This window comes from Myotis davidii, unplaced genomic scaffold (assembly GCF_000327345.1).
Source record: "Myotis davidii unplaced genomic scaffold, ASM32734v1 scaffold370, whole genome shotgun sequence".
Classification (NCBI taxonomy): Eukaryota; Metazoa; Chordata; class Mammalia; order Chiroptera; family Vespertilionidae; genus Myotis; species Myotis davidii.
The window spans coordinates 17528707-17550912 of record NW_006288615.1 but is presented as its reverse complement, the minus strand read 5'-3'; the positions used below and the strand labels follow the sequence as shown (position 1 = coordinate 17550912).

Genomic DNA, 22206 nt, shown 5'->3' with positions numbered 1-22206 from the left:
TTCCCATTTTTTAACAGATGAAAAAATTAGGGCACAGAATCCTATATAATAAAAGCCTAATATGCAAATAGACCAAACGGTGGAACAACCGGCAAAACAACCGCACTGACCACCAGGGGGCAGACACTCAACGCAGGAGCTGCCTTCAACCTGCAGGCCTCAACCAGCAGCGGCGGTGGGAGATGGGCTGGTGAGCAAGTGGCGCCAGGCCAGCCAAGGGAGGGGGAGCGGTCCCCCCACCCCACAGATCAGCCCTGATTACCGGCCAGGCCTAGGGACCCCACCCATTCTTGAATTTCATGCACTGGGCCTCTAGTAGTTAAATAACTTGCTGAAGGTTGACAGCTAGTAAATCTTACAGCCAGAGCTGAAGCTAAACAGTTCTACTGGCTCCAACTAAGTTATGGACAATTATTAAATAGACCTCCTGCCCATATTGGTGAACTCTGGAGAGAGAGGGGTAATAGTCCTCCAGAGCCAATGTGTTTCCTATCAGAGTGGCTGTATGGGGGCTTGAGATGTTCACTCTGGTGTTAAGATTAGGTAAGAGGGGTTGCTTGAACTTGAAAACAGACTTGATTCCTTTCACCTGCTCTAGAAGTTGGAAAAATGTTGAACACGAGGATCCTGGCTCTGGAACTGGTACAGGTTTTATAGGAAGGGATGAGACTTGGTCTTGTCCTCTCCTCTCTAGTCTTTGAGGGCAGCTCAGCCTCCATCTACTTTCCAGTTAAGAGAAGGAAGCTGAGAATGGGCTGTAGGAGACAGTAGAGTGGACTTTGCACTTTTCCTAATTGTCCAACAATGTGGAGCACCTTTTCCTTTAGAAACCACATTGTGAATGGCAGGAACATTCCCAGGCTAGCTCAGTTAACCCGTAAGGTAGCTAAAATACTAGGTGCTTGCTGCTGAGTGTTTCCAAACCTTTAGTTTTCATTGCAAATGTACAGTATTTCAGTTAAATTATGGGCAAATAGGCTAGCTAGCCTGAGAACTTAGCCACATTTTTTATGGGGAAAAAAAATGCTTTCCAAACAGCTAAGACCACATATTTATCTTGGTGTAGAACTAACTTTATAGTATAGATTACCTACCTGAATATTCTGCTTCAAGCACACTATAAAATATGCATTTGTTGTTTTGATGGTAAAGTGAAAACCATCTCTAATGAGATAGGTAATCACAAACACTGTGACTTGGACCAGATTTTAATTAGCTAAAAATAGTTTTAAAATTCTAGCAATACAAAAAAATGCATCTGCTTTTCATTTGTCATATAGAGCTTTTATTTGTCAGCCTACTTAAAACATTGAAACATATTAATGTGGCTATCTGAACCACTTGTAGATCTTCAGATTTGTGTAGCAAAAGGAATGATAATTATAATCTGCTTCAGGCTACAGGCTAGAATAATTCAAAAGGAAATGTGCACTACTAATATGGTAAAACTCATAAATTCTCAATGTCAGTATGCCACTTGTAGCTGGAAATTGCAGTCAGGCTGGTTGGCTAGAGGCAAAAAGACTAGCGTTACATAATATTTATGAGGTCCAAATTTGCAATCACCGAAACCAAATATTGCCAGTCTTTTTTTCAAGTTACTCCAGGAGGTCAGCATCATCTAGTCATGGCAGTGGAGTTCAGAGCAGGGTAGACTGGGTAATGATGAAACTTTAGTTATAAGTATGAATTCTGTCCACATCAGTCCACTGCAACCTTCTTTATGGATTATAGCCTTCCTATTTTATACATTACTAGTGTCCACATGCACATTGAAAGGAAATTAATTAGGAGAAATATTGTAATATCACTATTCATGTCTTGCTAATGAAAAGAAAATAGGATTCTACCGAGTCTCCTATCTACCTACTCCAAGACTTCTGTGAGGAGCAAATGAGATGAGGCATGGGAAAATGCTTCACAAATATTTGGTTAAACTGTAAAATATTTGCACCTGCTATAAAGCAAGTCAGATTCCTCGACTGAAGAAACTCCAAGGAGGTTAGTCACTAGGGATAGGAAGCTGGGCGTTGCTACGTGATGTCATTACCTGGCACCCACAGGGACCATTTCTAGGCTGGGCTGGGCTGTGGGCCACATTTTGTGCCATAGGGTCTTGGCAGCATTCGCTGCGATTTGCTGGGGTGTCATTCTGGGGTGGTGGCAGGACCTGTGTCCCACTTGGGGGAAACCGAGTGTTGGTTTGTCAGCACCAGCTCCCCGGTGCCTTTTATTTTTAAACTAGAGGGTCAGTGCATGAAATTCATGCACTCAGGGGGGTGGGGGGATCCCTCTGCCTGGACTGCACCCTCTCACAGTCTGGGAGCGGGCCTAAGCCATCAGTCAGACATCCTTAGCGCTGCGGAGGCGGGAGAGTCTCCCACCACTGCTGCTGCGCTAGCCACCCATAAGCCTGGCTTCTGGCTGAGTGGCGCTCCCCTTGTGGGAGCACACTGACCACCAAGGGTCAGCTCCTGCATTAAGCATCTGCCCCTGGTGGTCAGTGCACGTTATAGCTACCGGTCGGAGGGACAGACGTGTAGCCTTTTATATATATAGATTCCCAAAATACCTACTTGGGAGACCCAATACCATTGTGCAAATATCTACTTGCTGCCTCATGTTTTAGAACACAAAGGTAGAAATAAACCTTCCCTCACTCTACAGTGTTTCTTTAACACTTACAGCATTGACCTTGTGTGAAGACTTACTGCCTCTCTGTACATCACCATGATGGACAAGCCCAAAACACTTTACATCCCAGCTGCACCTTACATCAGACTGGACTCAAACAATTACGTGCCCAGTCTTGTGATCTCTTGTGCTCTGGTGTACTTTTAGGAGTTTGACTTGCACAGTTTATGAGCAGCTACAACTCTGGGCCCAAGAGTTTCACAGCTCCTATGGCTGTGAACTGCAAATTAGAACTGTGTGACTAATTTTATAGTTCCACCATCAAGAAGTACTAGTCCTAGCTTACAGCCTACGAACAACTGCAACTGCAGGTCAATGCTCATTTTAAATATATTTTTATTGATTTCAGAGAGAGGAAGGGAGAGAGATAGAGATAGATAGAGATGAGAGAGAATCATTGATCAGCTGCCTCCTGCAAGCCCCACTCTAGGGATCAAGCCCACAACCGGAGCATGTGCCCTGACTAGGAATCAAATCTTCAGGTTCATGGGTCCATGCTCAACCACCAAATCACACTGGCTGGGCTCAATGCTCATCTTAAATGGTTTGGTTTTACACATATAAACAGCATCCCAGAATTAAAATAACCCTTCCATTTCTTACACTTCTTAGAATACTTTAGAAAAGATACTATTTTTAGTACATAAATCAAATATTTTTAAAACTTTTTCTTATTGAAAATTTCAAATATAGGTAAAAATAGGAAAAAGGTTATAACAAACTCTTCCATGCTTTTGTCCATAATCAGATATTTTTAATGCAAAAAAATTAGCCTTTTTTTTTTTCTGTCAGCTGTTTGGCGTAGTGATTTTCCAAACTTGTAGGTGGAGTTAGAAGTAGCATTCTGAAACTCGGAGAAAAATACACCAGGAGAGCATTTGCTCAAAGGGAGCAATAGGGGACCCCCTGTCCTTCTACAACTTTAAGACTTCTTGCTCTTTCTAGGAGGAAGTCAAGCTGAGTGCAAGAGAATCCCAGGAACTAGTGCTATACAGAGTCCTTGTTCAGAAAGCTGGCAATGATTAAGGTGTAAACTTAAGTAAGTTTAAGATTACTGCCCTATATTTAGGCAGAAAATATAATGGAAAGCATCCCATTTATAAAGAAGTCAAGAATATAAAATACCTAGGAATCCTCTTAGGAGCCAGCAGTCCAGGAATGTGAGAGGGATATCTGACTTCTGGTTTAGGCCCTATCCCTGGGCCCGATCCCTAAACCAGCAGTTGAACATCCCCCAAGGGGTCCCACATTGGAGAGGATGCAGGCTCGTGCACCGAGCCTCTAGTAAAGAGTCATATTCTCCCTAGATTAATCCATAAATTCAATGTAAACCCAATTATGTGGCTCAAAACACTTTAAATACAGTTGAAATGCAAATGGAGAATGGAAAAAATATATTTGAAACAATATAGTACGTAATTTCACAGAGCACTCTTAAGATTAAGTCAAGTAAAAAACAATCCAAGAGGCCTAAGTAGAGATTTCCCAAAAGAATATAAATGTATAAATAAAGGGAAGATCCTCAACCTCAGCAGTATCTGAAGAAAAATAAGTAAAAATGAGAAACCATTTTTCATTTATAAGACTGGCGTTAATATTCGTGAGGGTATAGGGAAATAGGCACCATTGGGAGTAAAAATTGCTGTTTTGTGGAGAGTAGCTTTGCAAATATGTCAAAATTTTACATATTTCTTAACCCAAAGAATTCTACTTCTAGGAATTTAAACTAAAAAGAAAAATAGGTCCTATGTGCAGTTGTATTTGTAAAAAGTTTACTATGCACGGGAAAAAAAACTTAAAAATAACCTGCCTAACTGTTCATCATTGGTTAAATAAAGTACTTTGTGACCCATCCATATAAAGGAATACTATGAAGCCACTAAAACAACACAATAGGCCTAAAAAGGATCATGCAGATCTGTACTTATTTATTACAGACAGATGTCTTTCATATATTGTGGAGAGAAAGTAATTACTTTCAAAATAGCAGTTTAATAAAACTACATGTATAAATTGAATATGTATAAAATATGCTAATTAATATTCTATAAAATATAATAATATATTAGTGGATACATAGAGAAATGTTCTAAAGTGTATTTGCTGAATGTCAATAGTGATCAACTGAGGAAGGTTTTTACTTTTTTTACTATTTGCTGTTTCTGCTTTCTCAGTATCTAATATCTATTTTCATAATCAGGAAAATAAAACATGGGCTTCTTGTGGACTTTGGCTCATTCTGTGAGGTTTCAGGAGAGGGCAGAGCACATCCACTTGAGAGGATGACCTTTCAGGATTCAGAATGAAAAATTTAATGATTGACACCGTCTCCTTCCCAGCTGCCAAGAAACCAATAAAGAGCTTCCATTGGGAGGGATGTGACTATATGTCACTGCCATACTCGTTTTTTAGAAAGCACATAAATCACATGGAACAGACAAAGCGGTAGGATGGTTGTGCAGAATGCTTCTGGCACGTTGCCTGGCTTTGTACACCAAATCATCCCTCCATCCGACTCAATGAAAAGTCAGTCATGACCATGCAAGAAAAGGGAAACTGGAGTTGCTCTTTGTGAGTTCACGTTGTTGCTTTCCATGTTCCTCAGCAGATTCCTTGTTATTGACTCAGGGCTGAGTCCATGTGATCTGCAGCTCTTTCTAAAGGCTGGTCCTGCTTTTTCTTGTTCCCCTTCTCTTCACTTTCTAGGAGCCATCGGCAGGCAAGACAAGGTGGTTTTCCAGAGTGAGGGCTGCATCCCCATTTGTGCGCAGTACATTTTTATAGAAACTATGCACGGACCCTAACCTTGGGACCCAGTCTCATTTGGAGCTGGGTTCTCCCAATTTTATTCTTCTCCAATGAAAAGTTTTTACAGATTTCCATCTAATGCTTTTTTTAAAGTTACACTTTAGTATCTCAGAAATCTGTCCCTGTGGGTGTTCGCTTGGATTCCAAAAATGGAGCTATGGTCTTGAAGTGGTTTCCGAATAAATAATGAAACATGTGTTCAAAGTCTGCAACCCCTCCTTCTCCTTAACCACATCCTAGATAACCCGCCAATGGTGAGTGTCATTTGTGTGAATAGATTCTCTAGTTTTAGTTTTCAAGGCCTTTTTTTTTCATTCTAGCTGTCTGAATGATTAATGTGACTAGGAAAATACTGTTGACCCATTTAAATCATGTCAAACAACATCCATTGCTCATCTACATAATGAAATACACACTGAACGTCACATCTTAAGTGTGGGAGCCAGTGAACTACAAAATAATGTTTTACTAATGTAGCTTATGAAATGAAATATAAGACACTAGGACTGACTACAGCATTAAATATTAAACTATTCAAATGGTAATTGTTAGTGAAAATCACGTCTAAATTGAACCAGCTAATAGCTTTAGTTTTTAATTAGAGAAAGAGGGGGTGGTTGTATGCAACAGTGTGAGTTTTAAAAAGTCTTTATGTCAAAATGTTATTTAATATTATTTGATTACTGTGGGATTTATTGTGTATAGTTGAGTTTTTCAATTGTTAATCAGTGGTTGTGAAAATAATAGTTTGCTGAAAAATTAGAAAAAATGGCTTGACATTTTTATCATGGTTTCATTAAGTTGGTCCTTGAATAATTTTAAAGATAGCGAATTTATAGTTGAAATTATTTTGATCAATGATCAGATAACAAAGATAAGCTTTGACTACTTTTGAAATATTTAAATCTTGTAAAGACATCATTTAAACAGTGTTTAAATAAATGCAAAATTTAAAGGCACTGAATTTAGGTTATCAGGTTTCCGTGGTTACACCTTTTCAAGTTATTTTGTGTATCCTGTAAATAGGTCTATGAGTCACTGATAATTATTTGTTTTTTTGTTTGTTCTGTTGGCAGTTCTGTGTTCAGCTGAATTTAATATAGTTCACACAATTTGCTTTGGTTTATGTATATTGTGATTGACAGTGATTGAGCATTTCTTATAGAGTGCTTGCCTTTTTTTTGGTCATAAATTATGTATGTTGGTAATGCTAGAAATGTAAATAAGTTCTTCCTGTATCACTGTTTAATAAATAGGAATTTTTATGCAAAGAAGACTTCTTGGTGCATTTAAACAATAAGATTTGGTAAGTGCTAGAATATTTCTATTAAATAGTTGCACACTGAGACAGATATGTTTAAATTCTTATAGACTTTAAGTTACTGTGGTTACCAAGAATTACAGAACAGCTTATGAATACGTACAACGTTGATCAAACATTATTTAGTAACACAACAAAAATAGCAGCGTTCTGATCTAATCCTTAAAATCGTGATAGCGAGCTTTATAGGGAATGTCTTCACTGCCAAGTGGAATCTTTCTATAACATGATTTCTCCCATCCCACACTTTGCACACATGTAAAAGCTATTCTGTATAGGAAGGATATGATTCTTGAGGAAAGCGGGGGTCTTTTATGACTGAGTGGAAGAAGAGATTTTCCTTAGACCTCACCATTAGCCATCAGAATTTTAGGAAGGCCCCACCAAGAACTCTCAGAAAATTGTCAAAATTGGGTTGAGCATAATTTGTCCTATTGCATTTAAGCATTCTCTCTGTACACTACAATCATGAGATGCTGTCTAGTTTGTAAAGTATTTACACATCTGCAATCTCATTTGATCATCAGAGTGGTCCTGTGATGAAGGTAGGAAAGGCCCAGTGCTTTGGATGACGTGGCTTTTAAGTAGCAGCTTTGTGAAGTACTTACTTTGTGAATTAGTCAAAGCACAGTTCGAAATTCAGCTGGTTTCTCCCTACTCATTAGTCCTTTTTAGAGTGACCTTCTCCCACAGTCAGGCAACCAGTGATCATAATTATCATTTATCCAGTGCTTACCTTGTGCCACTTTCCATGCCTCATGTCATACAATTATCATAGCAATCCTGTGAAAAAGGTAATTCCTGTTAACAGATGAGGAAACTAAAGCTTAGAGAGCTTAACTAACTTGTCTAAGTAAACCGACTAGTACCAGAGAAACCAATTTAAACAAGAACTCAAGTAAATATAATTAGGAAGGCACATTTTTGGAGGAAAATCTCATTTACTAGCAAAATATAAAGTGTTTTAAATTCCACAATATTTCCTTCTTTTTACCTCCACATTGGCTATGTTTTATCTAGGTATTTTGGGATTGGTTTCCTTTTAACACTCTGGTAGGAGTATAGTTCAAAAAATGTTCAATACACCTCACATTAGACAATAAACATGTTTCAAATATTGTGTATATCGAAGATTTCACTATCGTGGTTATGTTGAAGATTTTAATCTAAAATTTAGATGATGAACTTCTCATTTCACCACGTGTGAATAATCTTGGTCAGCTAAGGTTTTCAAGTAAAATTGTGTTTTCAGTTATGAGAGGCAGCCTGCCTTGTACAGTTAAAGAGTACATGTTTTTGTTAGCTATGGTAGTGGTTTTAATTTTTAATCTTTAGTACCAAAAGTAATGGTTTTATAGTTGAGCGTCCATATCTGAAAGAAAAAAAAATTACAAGGGCCCGTTTTAAACAGGCTTCTATGGGACTCTTCTTTTAAGCCTGCATCATTTTAATACACTGCACTTTTTGCATTCATGCCTAAAGCTATGAAGTGATTATTTATCCACGTGGTTAACTAAGTCTACACAGTTGCATTGAACATAAAATTATTTGTGGCAACATTAGTACATCAGTCCAAAAAGCTGCCTTCAGAGTGTGGGGATTGCCTGGGGGAGGGTAGAGGGGAGTGTGGGGAGGCGGCAGAGGGTATAGGAGGGATAAATGGTGATGGAAGGAGACTTGACTTGGGGTGGTGAACACACAATGCAGTTTACAGATGTGTTATGGAATTGTGCACCTGAAACCTATATAGTTTTGTTAACCAGCATCACCTCAATAAATTCAATAAAAAGGAAAAAATAGTAAGAGAAAAAAAAGTTGTCATTTGGAACTTTATCTTTTGCTAAAGAAGCTACTGTGTATTTTATCTTTATTTTTCTTGTGAAAATAATGCCCTGATGCATGATCTCAGCTTCTTTTGTCTTTAATCTGTGTAATCACAACTGCAGAAGCTTGGAAATGTATTGTTTTCCTAGAGCTCTAGCTTTCTCATTTTAGGTTGTGATTATTGACCTACCTACCTACCTACTTACCTATCTACTACTTCTGTTGCCTGGTTACAGGGCAGAGACAAAACTCCCACAATTGTCATAACAACTTTAGGATTTGTATTCATATGTTTCCTTTTTATTGCATGCCTTTCACTTGAAGTTGTACAGTGAAAACATTCTCAGGAAAATATGAAGATGGTAGATTCTTTTTTGTATTGATACTGCAGTTTGGTCAAAACTCTGAGCTATCTTTACCAATTGTTTGCATAAATAACTTTAAATGGCTCATAAAAAGAGAAGGGGGAAGAAGAAAAGAACTACCTCTAACAATATAACGAGCATGTTGCATGTAGAATTCAGTTGACACTATTGTAAGATGAAGACTAAAATTACACTCTTTTCAAACGCTTTAATACAATTGAAAAATATTCATATTAAAGCTGTTACTTTGATCATAAACTAAAAGTCCCAATGTCTTCTATCACTGGAGATTTTTATCCAAATTACTAATATTTTGAGTAGTATTGTACATGAAAGTAGTGTTTATGAATAGGCTTTTGAGAAAATAACTAAAGGACTTTCTTACTACATCAATTATTTTAAATTTATAATATTTTATATGAATTTTCTCTAAAATTGTACTCCATTTGTGATTTCTGTGAAATTGCTCTTTCTGACTCTCATTTATATGCTTGAATATAAATTTTTCTATTTTCCTCATTTTTAACCAAAGTGTATGAGGTAACAGGAATGTGTGGGGGTTTTTTTTTCAGACTTTGGAAAGTTGAAGTTTGCCAGATGTTCTGTGCTAACCTAGAAGTGTGCATTCTCTGGGTCTCAGGACTGTGTAAATTTCTTTTTTGTTACTTTGATGGAACGACATTTGCTTTTGGTTCATTTTGGTGTTGAACTTCTACTCTGATCAGAGATTGCCTTTTATTCTGTATTTAAATGATATTGCGGCATCCAGAAAATCTGGCAAAGAAAATGATATTTTGATGACATTTTCACAGGGCTCAACTAGAATGAATTATTACATTTTAACCATAGCTCTAATAAACAGCTCCTTTATTTCCCCTAGGAGAATACAATATTTCTTTGTCCATGAAGTGCCTGAGTATATGTATTGTTGAAGTGCTAAAAACTGCTTTTCTCTAAACTTTAGCTGAGAGACAATAGGATTTTCTAAGCATATGCTATTTCAGTGTGACTCAATATTTTATGATAATAAAGATAAATTTATATTTAAATTTTGAAGTAAACACTTTTATTCTAAATGGATAAATTTCATACAGTAGTTCTATTTTCTTTCACAAATTAATCATTTCTATGAAATTCCACCTATTCACCAAATGATCTGCTTTTAATTTTAGATTTTGAGTTTTTACTGAAATCATTGACACACACCTCCCCACCTGTGGTTGGACCAGCCCAAAGAAATTTTCTTCTAGGCTCACAAACATGAGTCTACTTTATTAAGTAGGTATATTTATTAAACTGTGTTTCTAAACTAGGTGGGGGGGGGGGTTGTCTCCCAAGAAAGGGGGACTACTTTTTGTTTAAATCATAGATCCCTGGGTGCAAGTGCTGTACCTTAATGAATCATCACATATCATCCGATTAGCTGTTGTAAAGAAGCAAAGAAGTATTTTTCTAAACCCTTTCTGAACTTGTCACTGATGTTATACTATATCAGTTGCTATTGATGAATTTTAAAAAGGAGGAGGGATGTAGTGTGGAGCCAACTTCCTGATGGAGCCTTGGGGAAGGTCATGTTTTGCCATGACCTGGGTATCATTCTTGAATGTTGTTATTATTGGAAGAGAGTGCCCTCAGGCCACCGCCTTTCCTCTCCCCAGAAGTACTCTAACTGTGGCTGACTTTCCAGCATCTTCTCTAGAACCAGGACTCCCAGGCTCTGCTCTATGGCTTGATGATGAGTTCTGGCATCCACAGGCTACATCTGTGCTGAAGACTGCTATCTCTTCATTTGACTACTTACTTCTAGTGGTAGTGACCCAATCCTATTTTAACGTGAAAATGATGAGGTCTCATAGATATTGCAAACTTAGAGCTTTAAGCCACTACACCAAAATTTTATGTTTCAGCATAAAAATGACTTGTGATTTTTTTTTTGTCACTTAAAATATTTTACACATTTCTTTTTTACTTATGTGGAGCCTTTGTTACTGTTTTAGCAGTCTTCGCTATAAAATAAAACTTCAAGGACAACACTGTTGGTTGTCAAATCGAATCTTTCAGATAAGTATTTATGCCAGTATACTTTAGACTCAACTGTGTGCTTTATTTTGAGCATTAAAGAAGATTATTTGTTTTCTAATACCTTCATAACAACTGGACCTGCATCCTCTTTATAAATGTTGTTTAATAAACACTGTGGTTTTATCATTCAGAGGCTGTTGCCAAATGCTGTTAATTAGGGGGGAAAATGTTTTTTATGGGTTTGCGAAACAGATCCACTCCTCTCCTTTTAATGGCATCTTAGCTTGAAATCCAGGAAGCAATGGTGTATGGTGTCCATATCCATGATTTCCTGAATTGGAGAAAAAGTGTGGAAAGCATCTGGGGAGAAGGAGGCTCTTTACCAGCTTGTTTCCTGTAAGCTCAATTGGAAGACCTTGTCTGTGCAAATAGATTTCAAAATAGAGCCTGCCCTTTGACTGTCTCCATAATTACATGGCTCGCTCTGTATTTTATTTGGCAGCCAGAGCAGTTAACCCCTGGAAGGAAGGGGTTGATGGCATGGCCAGCTTGGCTCCCCAGACATGTCCATGGGAATGAATAAACCACTGTTTGGAGGAGCCCACAGCTAAAAAACACACCAGAATAGTCTTCAACTGAACTGAAACTTCCAAAAGCAAGTTTAATGATGCTTATTATGATTGGTTTAAAAACTTACTTTGTCCTTATTGTGTAGATTGTAGAGAGATATTAATTGTTTTTTAAAAAATTGGAGTTACGGGAGTGCCTTGTTGCTTTGATGTAATCAGCATCTGTCAACAGAATGAATTTGCTTTTGTTTAGTTTCAAGGGCCCTTGTCCTTTAGCTTTGCCCAGTGTCTGCTTCAGCCTGGGGCATTCCCCTAGCTGTTTTTTTTCTTTAATTTTTTTCTTCAACAAATGCACAGGTTATTTCTTGTGAAACGTGAGCTTCTCTTCTGCTTTATAGTCTCCTTGAAATGGGAAGGAACCTTCAATCTTCTCATTTACTTTTGAAACATGCATCTAAGTAGTAGATTATAAAAATCAATGAGAGTTATATCAAATAATGCAGACTATTTAATTTTCCTTTTGCAACATTCGTGCAAATTATCAAACCTATGGAGCGAACAGTGTTTTAGTCAAGAAGTATGAGGCCTGGGTGTACATGCACTGTTCTCATTTGGACGTGAAGCACACAGTGCTGTAACAGCCTGAGCTCCTGCTCTGAGTAATTGGTTGGCGTTCATGAAGTGTGATCTTTCTGTGGTTCTAAATCTGCCTTGAAAATGTATTTCTATGGTGCAGTCCCTTCTGAGCCTACTGTAGGAAGCAATATTTCTAAACAGTTAAAAGTATCTCAGTTTGCTTTTTTTTAAGTTAATGTATTATTAAAGCAAATCATCTGGTTTAAAATTTAAGTTATCAATGAGTGTAAAAGCTGTATTTGAAAATGAATTAGCAAAACATTGTTGTTTTCTCTCTTGATAATCATAAATCATTTAAATCTGGCAAGCATTCCTCCATTCATCCAAAATAATTGCCTCCATTTGTAAAATCAATTAGATGTTGATATGCTATAAATAATAGGTCTGTTACTAGGCTTTGGCATTTGCTGATCATTATGAAAAAATATATTCAGTAAGACATTTTACAGGTGTCTTTTAAATTACGCATTATCTCTGGTTGACATTGTTGGCTAATGTAAAGTAGTACAGGCTATTGTATCGTGTTGTTTTCTACTCAGATATTTGATACCTCTGAAATGTAACATAACGGAATTGATGGCACGCTGCAGGGTGAAAGTGCTTTCTGGAAATGTACAATGAAAATAAAGGTATTGGTAGCCCACACTTGAGTACAAATATACTTTTGTTCAGTTTTACAACTGCTTAAAGTAAACATTTTAAATGCCTCTTTGAAAGTTCATTCAGACCTCTCCCTTAAAAATACTTGTTGACCAAAAGAAAACTCACATTTTCAAGGGTAAAATCGGCTTAATTAAGGGTCATTGGTAGAGGTGCACGTAAAAACCCAGGGCTCAGTGGGTGAAATGGAAGCATTTCATTATGTGGCAGAGAATGCGTGAGCAGATAACAATTAAACTGGACCCTGAGTAAGAGGCCAGTAAATATAGGGCATGTTTGTATAGCAACATAAGTTATGTAAAATGCATTCCTCCCTCCGTCATATTGAATTCTTTAACCCCATCTTTCAGACCTAATCTGTAAAGGGAAATAAAATGCAGCTTTAAGCAATTGATACTATTACCAAATATAAAAATATTTAAAATCATAACCTAGATTTTATTGCAAATAAAGTTAAAATATGAAAAATGTGCTGCAGGATCCAGAGGACATATAGCAATTTCAGGAGACATTCAGGCCACACAGTGTGCTCCTCACTGTGCGTGAAAGAAGCAGTTGCCTATAATTTTCAACTTTCAGCTCTAACTAGGCACTGATAGAAATTTTGTAACAGTGAAAATAATTCTTATTATTACCTTTGATAACAGTAAATATTCTAGTGTCCGTAACAAATAACATAGAGATTTACTGCCTAAGAAAACCCTATGTAGAGTTTCTGTTACGTAATCAACAGTAACAGCACTCGCTACGATCATGTCTTTTAAGATCAAATTAGTCCAAAGCAGTTCCTTGTGATCTGGGGCTCTCATGCTCTCCTGAGGTTTCTGATGGTTTTCTACTAGCGTCTCCTAAACTTCAGATGAGTCAACTTGCCTCTTGGAATAACTAGTACACTCCTGAATCTTGTTTCCCTAAAATAGCTTTAACAAAGAGGGTGTGCTGTGGGCCCTGAGACAATAATGATGCCCAGAGACAGAGAGACCATTCCTGTGGCTGATGGCAGCCTGGCTGGTGTTCCTGCCTCTGATGATCAACATCAGGAGTCAAATGAGCTGTAACATGGAAGGTAGCCAGTTAGGAGTTGGATGTAGTTATTAGAAGGTATCAGCAACACTTTTATGTATTTATCTTTAAAATCGTATATAATTAACATATAACGTATTAGTTTTAGGTGTACAAAGCAGTGCTTTTATAAAGAAAACTCAAAAACCTTTTCTAGAATGATATGTAGTAGACACTGCAGTTTGGTTAACCTGGGACCGTGAATATCATTGGGTCTGGGGATTTTAATTTTGCTCACTCTGCGTTTAGAAAATTTGTTAATTACTATTTATTAATTACAATAAGATAAAGTTGAGGATCTTTCCTTCTCCCTTTTTTTTGGCCATGGTAATCGGAGGACCATTTTCTTCAAAAGGCATGTATTGACCTAACCCCATTTCTTCATTTTATTTTTGAAAACACTAGATTTTTTTTTCAAGTTTGTAATGAATAGTTAGTGGAATAAACACAGTATGGTACCTTATTATCCTATTACTTGTAACAACATTTATAAACTGTCTTTTTATGAGGTTAAAAGAAATTATTTTACTTCAAATAAAAAAGTATCTTATGAAACTGAAATTGCCGAGTACACTGCGGAACCATAATTGTCAACAAATGGGATAGATGCTTTCAGCCTGTGTTCCCAATGTGTGTCACGTGTGGATGTGCGTGCATCTTTGGGGCAGTGAGCACATAATTTGGCAGAACAGGTACATTGGCAGCACTGTTCATCCTAGAAGTGAATGTCTCAAAAGCCGCATCCACACATTCTAGTGGAGGCCTGATGACATCACTCTTTATGTTTAAGTACATAGAAAGGCTTCCCCTACAATGACTGTGTACTTGTACCTGATAATACTGATAAAGATGAGCTCTCCTTTGTGTTATCAACCACATTGAACAAAATCTTCACGAGTCCTAAAATTGATCAGACTCTGCATCATCCCATTACTTGGGTTGTAGCATGACAATCAAATGCTGCTGAATAAAGGCATAAATGTCAGAGTTAAAGGGACCTCAAAGATTATGATGCCCAGCTCCCTCATTTTACTAAGCACTGCTGTGTTACTTTGGCCCATTTTCCATCATGTATATCACCATCTGATACAATCTCTTGGTTTGCTTGTCTGTATCCCACCACAGAATATAAGCTCCACAAGAGCAGGACTTTGTCCTCCTTGTGTCCACAGCATGGCCTATAGGAGGAGCTCAATAAGTCATTGTTAAATAAAAGAATAAATAGCCCTAGCTAGTTTGGCCCAGTGGATAGAGCGTCAGCCTGCAGATTGAAGGGTCCCAGGTTCGATTCTGGTCAAGGGCACATGCCTGGGTTGCTGGCTCCATCCCCAGTAGGGGGCATGCAGGAGGCAGCTGATCAATGATTCTCTCTCATCATTGATGTTTCTGTCTCTCTTCCTCTCTGAATATTTTTTTTAAAAAAGAATAAATAAATTTAGAGGTCCACAGGTAAACATTTCAAATAGTTGAGAAGAGAACGAAAATTAACATTTGTGGAGCACCTACCTGTTAAAGATTGTTTACATATATACTGGTATGTTATCTCAGCTAATGCTCATAACAGTGGTGAGAAAAGCAATGCTATTTCCTTATAATGATGACGAAAGAGGCTCAGAAGGTTTGGTAAGTCAGACCTATCTGACTTCAAAGCTCACGCTATTTTCACTAGCACAATGTTTTTCAATTAGGTCAGTTGTAAGAATTTTCATGAGAAGTTGGCTGATCCCATGATATTTAATTTTTCATGATTAAAAAGAAAACTTGCCGAAACTGGTTTGTCTCAGTGGGTGGAGCGTCTGCCTGCGGACTGAAGGGTCCCGGGTTCGATTCCGGTCGGGGGCATGTGCCTGGGTTGCAGGCACATCCCCAGTGGGAGATGTGCAGGAGGCAGCTGATCGATGTTTCTCTCTCATCGATGTTTCTAGCTCTCTATCTCTCTCCCTTCCTCTCTGTAAAAAATCAATAAAATATATTTAAAAAAAAAAAAAACTTTCCTCTCCCTAACTGGTTTGGCTCAGCAGGTAGAGCATCAGCCTGTGGACTGAAGGGCCCCGGGTTCGATTCCAGTCAAGGCATGTACCTTGGTTGCGGATACATCCGCAGTAGGCAGTGTGCAGGAGGCAGCTGATCGATGTTTAACTCTCTATCCCTCTCCCTTCCTCTCTGAAAAAAATCAATAAAATATGTATTTTTTAAAAACTTTCCTCAAAATCCATTCCCTTAAAAAACAATGTAAAGCAAAGCATCTAGCTACTAGAGCCCCTGCAGGTTGCTAAAAGGCAGCTTGGAGTGGCAGACACAGCCTTGGACTTGGACTTTGAGGACCTGAGGCAGGGCCAGCCATTGACCCATCACCACAGGTTGAGCCTCATCTGTAAAATAATGACCTCAACAGCTGCCTGCCCGTCTGACAGATGGGTTGAGATAATGTATGTTGAGCACCCTGCACTGTGCTTACTCAAAGAATGTGGGCCTTAAATGTTAACCACTGTTATTGTTACTATTTCTATCAGTGTTATCATTGTTCATAGTAATCATAACACATATATGCTTTCCTCAGAAAAGTATGTCTTTGGTCTGACCTACCAATGCAGTTCGTGGGCCCATGGTCCTAGATTGTTCCACCTGAGTGTTTGCGTTAGCTGGGACCCAGATTTTCCATTCCATTCCACAGTCACAGAATGCCCAACCAACTTCCCACTGAACCACGTGTTTGGTCAACAGAAGGAGCTTGTCTTAAGAGAGTGAGTGGATTAGATCAAACCATAACCACTTTCAGAAAAATAAATTAATAATAGTAGTAATTTTTAATAGTGTTATGGTGCCTTTCACACTTTCTGGGTGTTTCCATGTATGTTAGCTCATTTTTTCTTATGCATGTAAGAGAAGTAGTATACTTTGTGGGAGCAATTTGACCTGCTTCCCCTCAGTTTTGGCACTAACTGCATGTCCCTGACTTACCTTTGTGTGCCTCACTATTTTCAACTGTGGAATGGAGTAATAACAGTGTACAATTCATAGGGTTCTCGGAAGATTAATGAGCTAACATATGTGAAGTGCCTATGTTGACACATTAGTGCTCAGTATTAGAAGCTGTAGTGGAGTCTGTGTTTCCTTACTTATTTTACTTTTTAAGTGTTCTTGAAGAAACTATCATTTATTGGACAGCTACTAAATGCAGGTGCTTTCACATATTGTATTCCAGTTCATTCTCTCCTGAGACCCAAAAGAAGAAACTTGCTCAAGACCACAGCTAGCAAGTAGTAAAGCAGAGATAAAACTCTAGACCTCTGTTTTCTTTTTTAAAAAAATATATTTTATTGATTTCTTACAGAGAGGAAGGGAGAAGGATAGAGAGCCAGAAACATCCATGAGAGAGAAACATGGATCAGCTGCCTCCTGCACGCCCCCCACTGGGGATGCGCCCGCAACCAAGGCACGTGCCCTTGCCGGGATTGAACCCGGGACCCTTGAGTCCGCAGGCCAAAGCTTTATCCACTGAGCTAAACCGGTTCTGGCACCTCTGTTTTCTAATCATTTGCTTTTCCTGGGATACTACCCTGACATCCATATACCATTTGACAGTTTTGGAATAGTGATGGAAATATTATACTTTACATGCTTTAGAGAATATGTACATACTTCAGGCTACTTTTTTAAAAGTGACATTACTGACATTTTGTCTGGTATTTGGAATTATTTAAAATAATACCTAAAACACCTCTGTAAGTTTAATGCAACCATATTAAACTGATCTTTATGGAAGACTATAATTGAGTAAAATCTAAGACACTCAATCACTGACCATTGGGCTTTGTTTGCATCCCATGCCTTTTTCCAAATCACTTAGAGATCATGGATTTGGGGGCCAGTATTCATCTGCAATTGGTGTTTCCTTTATGTTTCACTGCTGTAAGGTTGCTCTAAGCCAGTACAGTGGGGCCTTGACTTACAAGTTTAATTCGTTCCGTGATGGAGCTCGTAACTCAAAGTACTCGTATGTCAAATCATTAAAGTGAACGAGTGAGACACGTGATGCTGGGCTGATGTTGTGGCATTCACTGTGACGTTCGCTGCGCCAACTAGCGGTGGGGTATCTGAAGCTGGCTCGTAACCCAAATTTTAGCCCACAACTCAAAACAAAAAATCGGCCGAGAGACGGCTCGTATCTCAAAAAACTCGTTAGTCGGGACACTTGTAAGGCCCCACTGTACTTCTCAAACTTGTGTGTGCCTCAGAATCACGCTGAGGGCTCGTTAAAGCACAGATTGTTTCTGAATCAGTAGTTTGAGGAAGGGTCCAAGAATTTGCATCATTTTCATATGATGCTAAAACTGCTGGTCTGGGTACCACATTTTAAGAACCAGTGCTCTAGATCAGGAGTAGGCAAACTTCTGTAAAGGGCCAGACTGTCACAACTACTCAACTCTGCCCCTGTAGCTCAAAAACAGCCATAGACAATTGAAAGCAAATGAGGGTAGCTTTATTCCAGTAAGTCTTTATTTAGGAGCACTGACATTTGAATTCCATACATTACAAAACATTTTTCTTTTGATTTTTGCAACCATTTATAAACATAAAAAATCAATTTTAGATGGGTGGTCTGTATAAAAACAGGCAGCAGGCCAGATTTGGCCTTGGGCTATAGTTTGCCAACTCCTGATATGCAATTATGATATGTTGGGGGTTTCCAAAACTACCGTTTTAATTATAAAAATTATGCAAGTAAATGTTTTTTTTAAAAAATCTAACAGTTTAGAAGAAAATAAAATGCTTCAAGAAGTCTTCATCCCCAGCCCCAATCATATGTCCCAGAAATAATCACTAATGATGGATAGCAATTTTCAGAAATATTCTAGGTATATTCAAACATATATAAATGTATAAGCTCTTTTTACATTAATGGGCAGTTTATACATACAAGGTGGGGTAAAAGTAGGTTCACAGTTGTGAGTACGCCAAGCAGAGTTTATCTTGTATTATTATTTATTAATTATTATATTATTTTCCACATGAACAACTGTAAACCTATTTTTGCCCCACCCTGTATTGTTCAGTATTTGCTATTTTCCTAGCAATGTACTGTAACCTCTTTCCATATCAATACTTAGAGATGATTTAGCTTATTCTCTTTAATAGGTCCATAATTGTGTAGATATACCATAATATATTTAACCAGTCCCCTACTGATGGACATTTGAGTTATTTCCCATTTTTCCTACCACAAACAATGCTGCAGTAGGGTTCATCTTCATGTATCCATCATTGTATAATATCTGCAAGGTAAAGCCTTAGGAGGGTGAATTGCTGAGTCAAAAGATGTGTGCATTTAAAGTGTTGATAGATATTTCAGAATTCCTGTTGTGGGTAATTTAGGACCTATATTCATCTTTTTTCAGGGTTACACCCTATATTTTTGCTATCTAGTCTTTATTTGACTTGAACATTCATCGCAATGAATTTCAGTATGATGCCTCATTGCACATGAACTTAACACAGAGTAGTAATGAGATCCAGGGCAAAAAGTGCAGCTGGCAATTTGTCTATGATTTTTCACGGCTTTAAAGAATGAAAAGCCACCCAAACAGTGCCCCGAGTTTCAGGTCATCCAGGACATTGCTGCGTAAGGTACCACAGCAGAAATGGTTCTTTTTACAGACCTGGTGCTCAGCAGATGTTTCTATATGTTTATTTCCCACTAGAGTAGAGTTTTCCATTGTCAAACATTTATGTAAACATAGTATTAGCTAATAAATATGCTGTGCTACTATTTTATTAGAACTGAGAATGCCACTGCTTTTCTTTCTATTTGGGGCTTTTCCTCTTTGAGTCAGTAATGGATTAGAATAATGATTTAATAGGCAACAACACAACATCTTAAAATGTAGCACTATGTTAGGTAGGGTTTTTTTTTACTTAAAACATGTCTCTTTCTGCTCCTAGGTTGTCATAGAATCTTCTCTTCACCACTCAATCATATCTACTTACACCAGCAGTCAAGCAGTCAACAAAGAAGAAATTTCTTTTTCCGGAGACAAAGAGATATTTCACACAGGATAGTTTTGCCTGCTGCAGTTTCTTCAGCTCATCCAGTCCCTAAGGTACTGTATCGCCTATTATCTGCTGCTTTTTCCAGCCAAGATAAAGGTTAGCTGCAGAAGCAATCAAATGTTTTTGCACCTTTGATTTCTAAGCTATTTGAATCATAATTTTTAAACTTGGTTTGTGATTTTAAATTGTCATTTGAGAAGTTTTAACATCCTGTTGTTCTGTGGTGTTAATTTTTTTAAAGAGCTGAGCTTACAATTGCTTATCTTGTTTAGAATTCTATCATATAATTTTCTATATTAAATTTTTAACATGAAGATAAAACTACATGTATGTAGTTTTTTGAGAAAAAAATTGACTATAACACTGGGATCATTCAAGAGAGATTACTTGAAACTAATACACTAGATCTTTTTTCCTAAAGTCTGCTGTTTTGCACTTAATGTTATTAATGCTACTGTCTTTGAATCTCCTTTACAGTAAATTAAACACCTTGTCTCAGCATTCTTGACTTTTTTTCTAGAAATTACAATTTTATGGAAAGGCAATCTATCCTTTTTTTTTTAATGCAATATAAAAGAGGTGTGCGGGTTATTTAGGAAGAACAAGAAAAGCTGAACGAAATTCAGATTTGTGACAAAAATCACCTGCTTTCCCCTTATGCATTTTTTTACACTGAACCCACATTAAGTATGTTATACTTCCTGCAGGTGAGTGACCTAGTTTTGTGGCAAGGGCTGACCAGACAGGCCACCAGAGCCCAAAGTAGGTTCCTGGTATTTTCTTAGTTAGAAAAGAAAAAGAAAAAAATCTCTGGAGAGGGGAATGTATTGTTTTAGAATTTCAGGGATAGTCCAATAGCCCTTCTGCCTGTAGTTGTAACCTGGCCCGATCACAAAGCAGAGACAAGAGCACAGTCTGTGGGGGAGACTGGGAGCTTTTGTGGGCACTGGTGGGAAAGCTGTTGGCGAGAGATGCTCCTCCAGAGCTCAGCCGTGGCAACCTGAGTCAGAAAGGACCGTCTGACACGAGAAAGGTGAAGGTCCTTCAGTCCTGCCTGTTGCCCTTCCAGAGTTGCTGTGATGTCAGTTGAATAGTGTTCTCTCTCTCAGCTCCCTGTCCCTATCTCCTGTGTAGCCTGACTGGGTACTGTCAACAATACTGATGTAGCAGTTTCCATAAGTAGCTTGTAAAGATCTGTGCAAAACTTTGAGACTGAGAGCAGCTCTGTGTGTGAGACAGTGTCTTTTCTGCATACTGCCCATGGATTTAAGTAAGTGATGGAGAATGTTCTATCAGGGTAATCCAAGTCGAATGTTTTGAGTTTGGGGGGATACTTTGTTATTTTTTGACAAATGATAGAAGCACTCTGTGTATTTTAATGTACTTAAAAAGAAAGAGAAAGGTGGGGGGGGGGAAGCTGTTTTATTTTATTCTCTAGTCCCTTATTAGTTTGGGTACAGTTGTGAGGTGTAAGAAAAGTGTATATGTAATAGGTTTCAGTGGCCTTGACAGTCAGTCTTTTACATAAATTCATTAAGAGAAGGTGTTGTGAGCTATCCTTTGCATAAATTTTATCTTTGTGTTAAGAAGATGAAAGTGCTCTTAATTAGCCATTTGACAATTTGGAAGCTTGGTGCTATTTTTTCATCAATGACAGTGTGCTTCTCACGGGGTTGGGAGAAGGCAGAAAAGAAACTACTGTTTGTTTTGACCAGAAGTCTACTTCAGTCCAGTTTGACTCAAAGCACAGTAAGGTTAATAGACCATCCAGAGACAGCACTAACAGGCAATGTTAAGTTCAAAAGGGCAGGGGAAGGAACTGGGGGCAGCCTGGAGGGTCTGTTGTGCTGGCTTTGGAGGTCGGTGCTCCGGCAGGAAGGGCAGAGCTCCATGAAGTAGGAGGCTGTGTCCGAAAAAATGATCCCATTGTCGTGCGCTGGGTTCTGATCTTCGTTTTCAATCCTTTTTCCTCAAGCACATAAAGAAGCCAGACTATGTGACGACAGGCATTGTACCCGACTGGGGAGACAGCATCGAAGTTAAGAATGAAGATCAGATTCAAGGGCTTCGTCAGGCCTGTCAGCTGGCCCGTCATGTCCTCCTCCTGGCTGGGAAGAGTTTAAAGGTGGCGTCTCACCAAACTTCAGAAGGACTTACATGAGGGGCAACAAACCCTCTTATTTTTCCTCTTTAC

At 38.2% G+C, this 22206-nt stretch overlaps 1 protein-coding gene across 3 annotated transcripts in view; it reads left to right on the top strand.

Annotated features, from left to right (window-relative positions):
- Positions 1–22206, top strand: part of METAP1D (methionyl aminopeptidase type 1D (mitochondrial)) — a 72864-nt gene that overhangs the window by 33572 nt on the left and 17086 nt on the right. For 2 of the 3 annotated variants that reach the window (XM_015561984.1, XM_006760623.2), the window contains 2 exons: positions 19905–20062; positions 21988–22137. In XM_015561984.1, coding sequence (XP_015417470.1) covers positions 19905–20062; positions 21988–22137 — 308 coding nt within the window. Of the gene's footprint in view, positions 1–12800; positions 12869–19904; positions 20063–21987; positions 22138–22206 lie in introns of those variants that run through there. The other variant, XM_006760626.2, reaches the window with a different exon arrangement.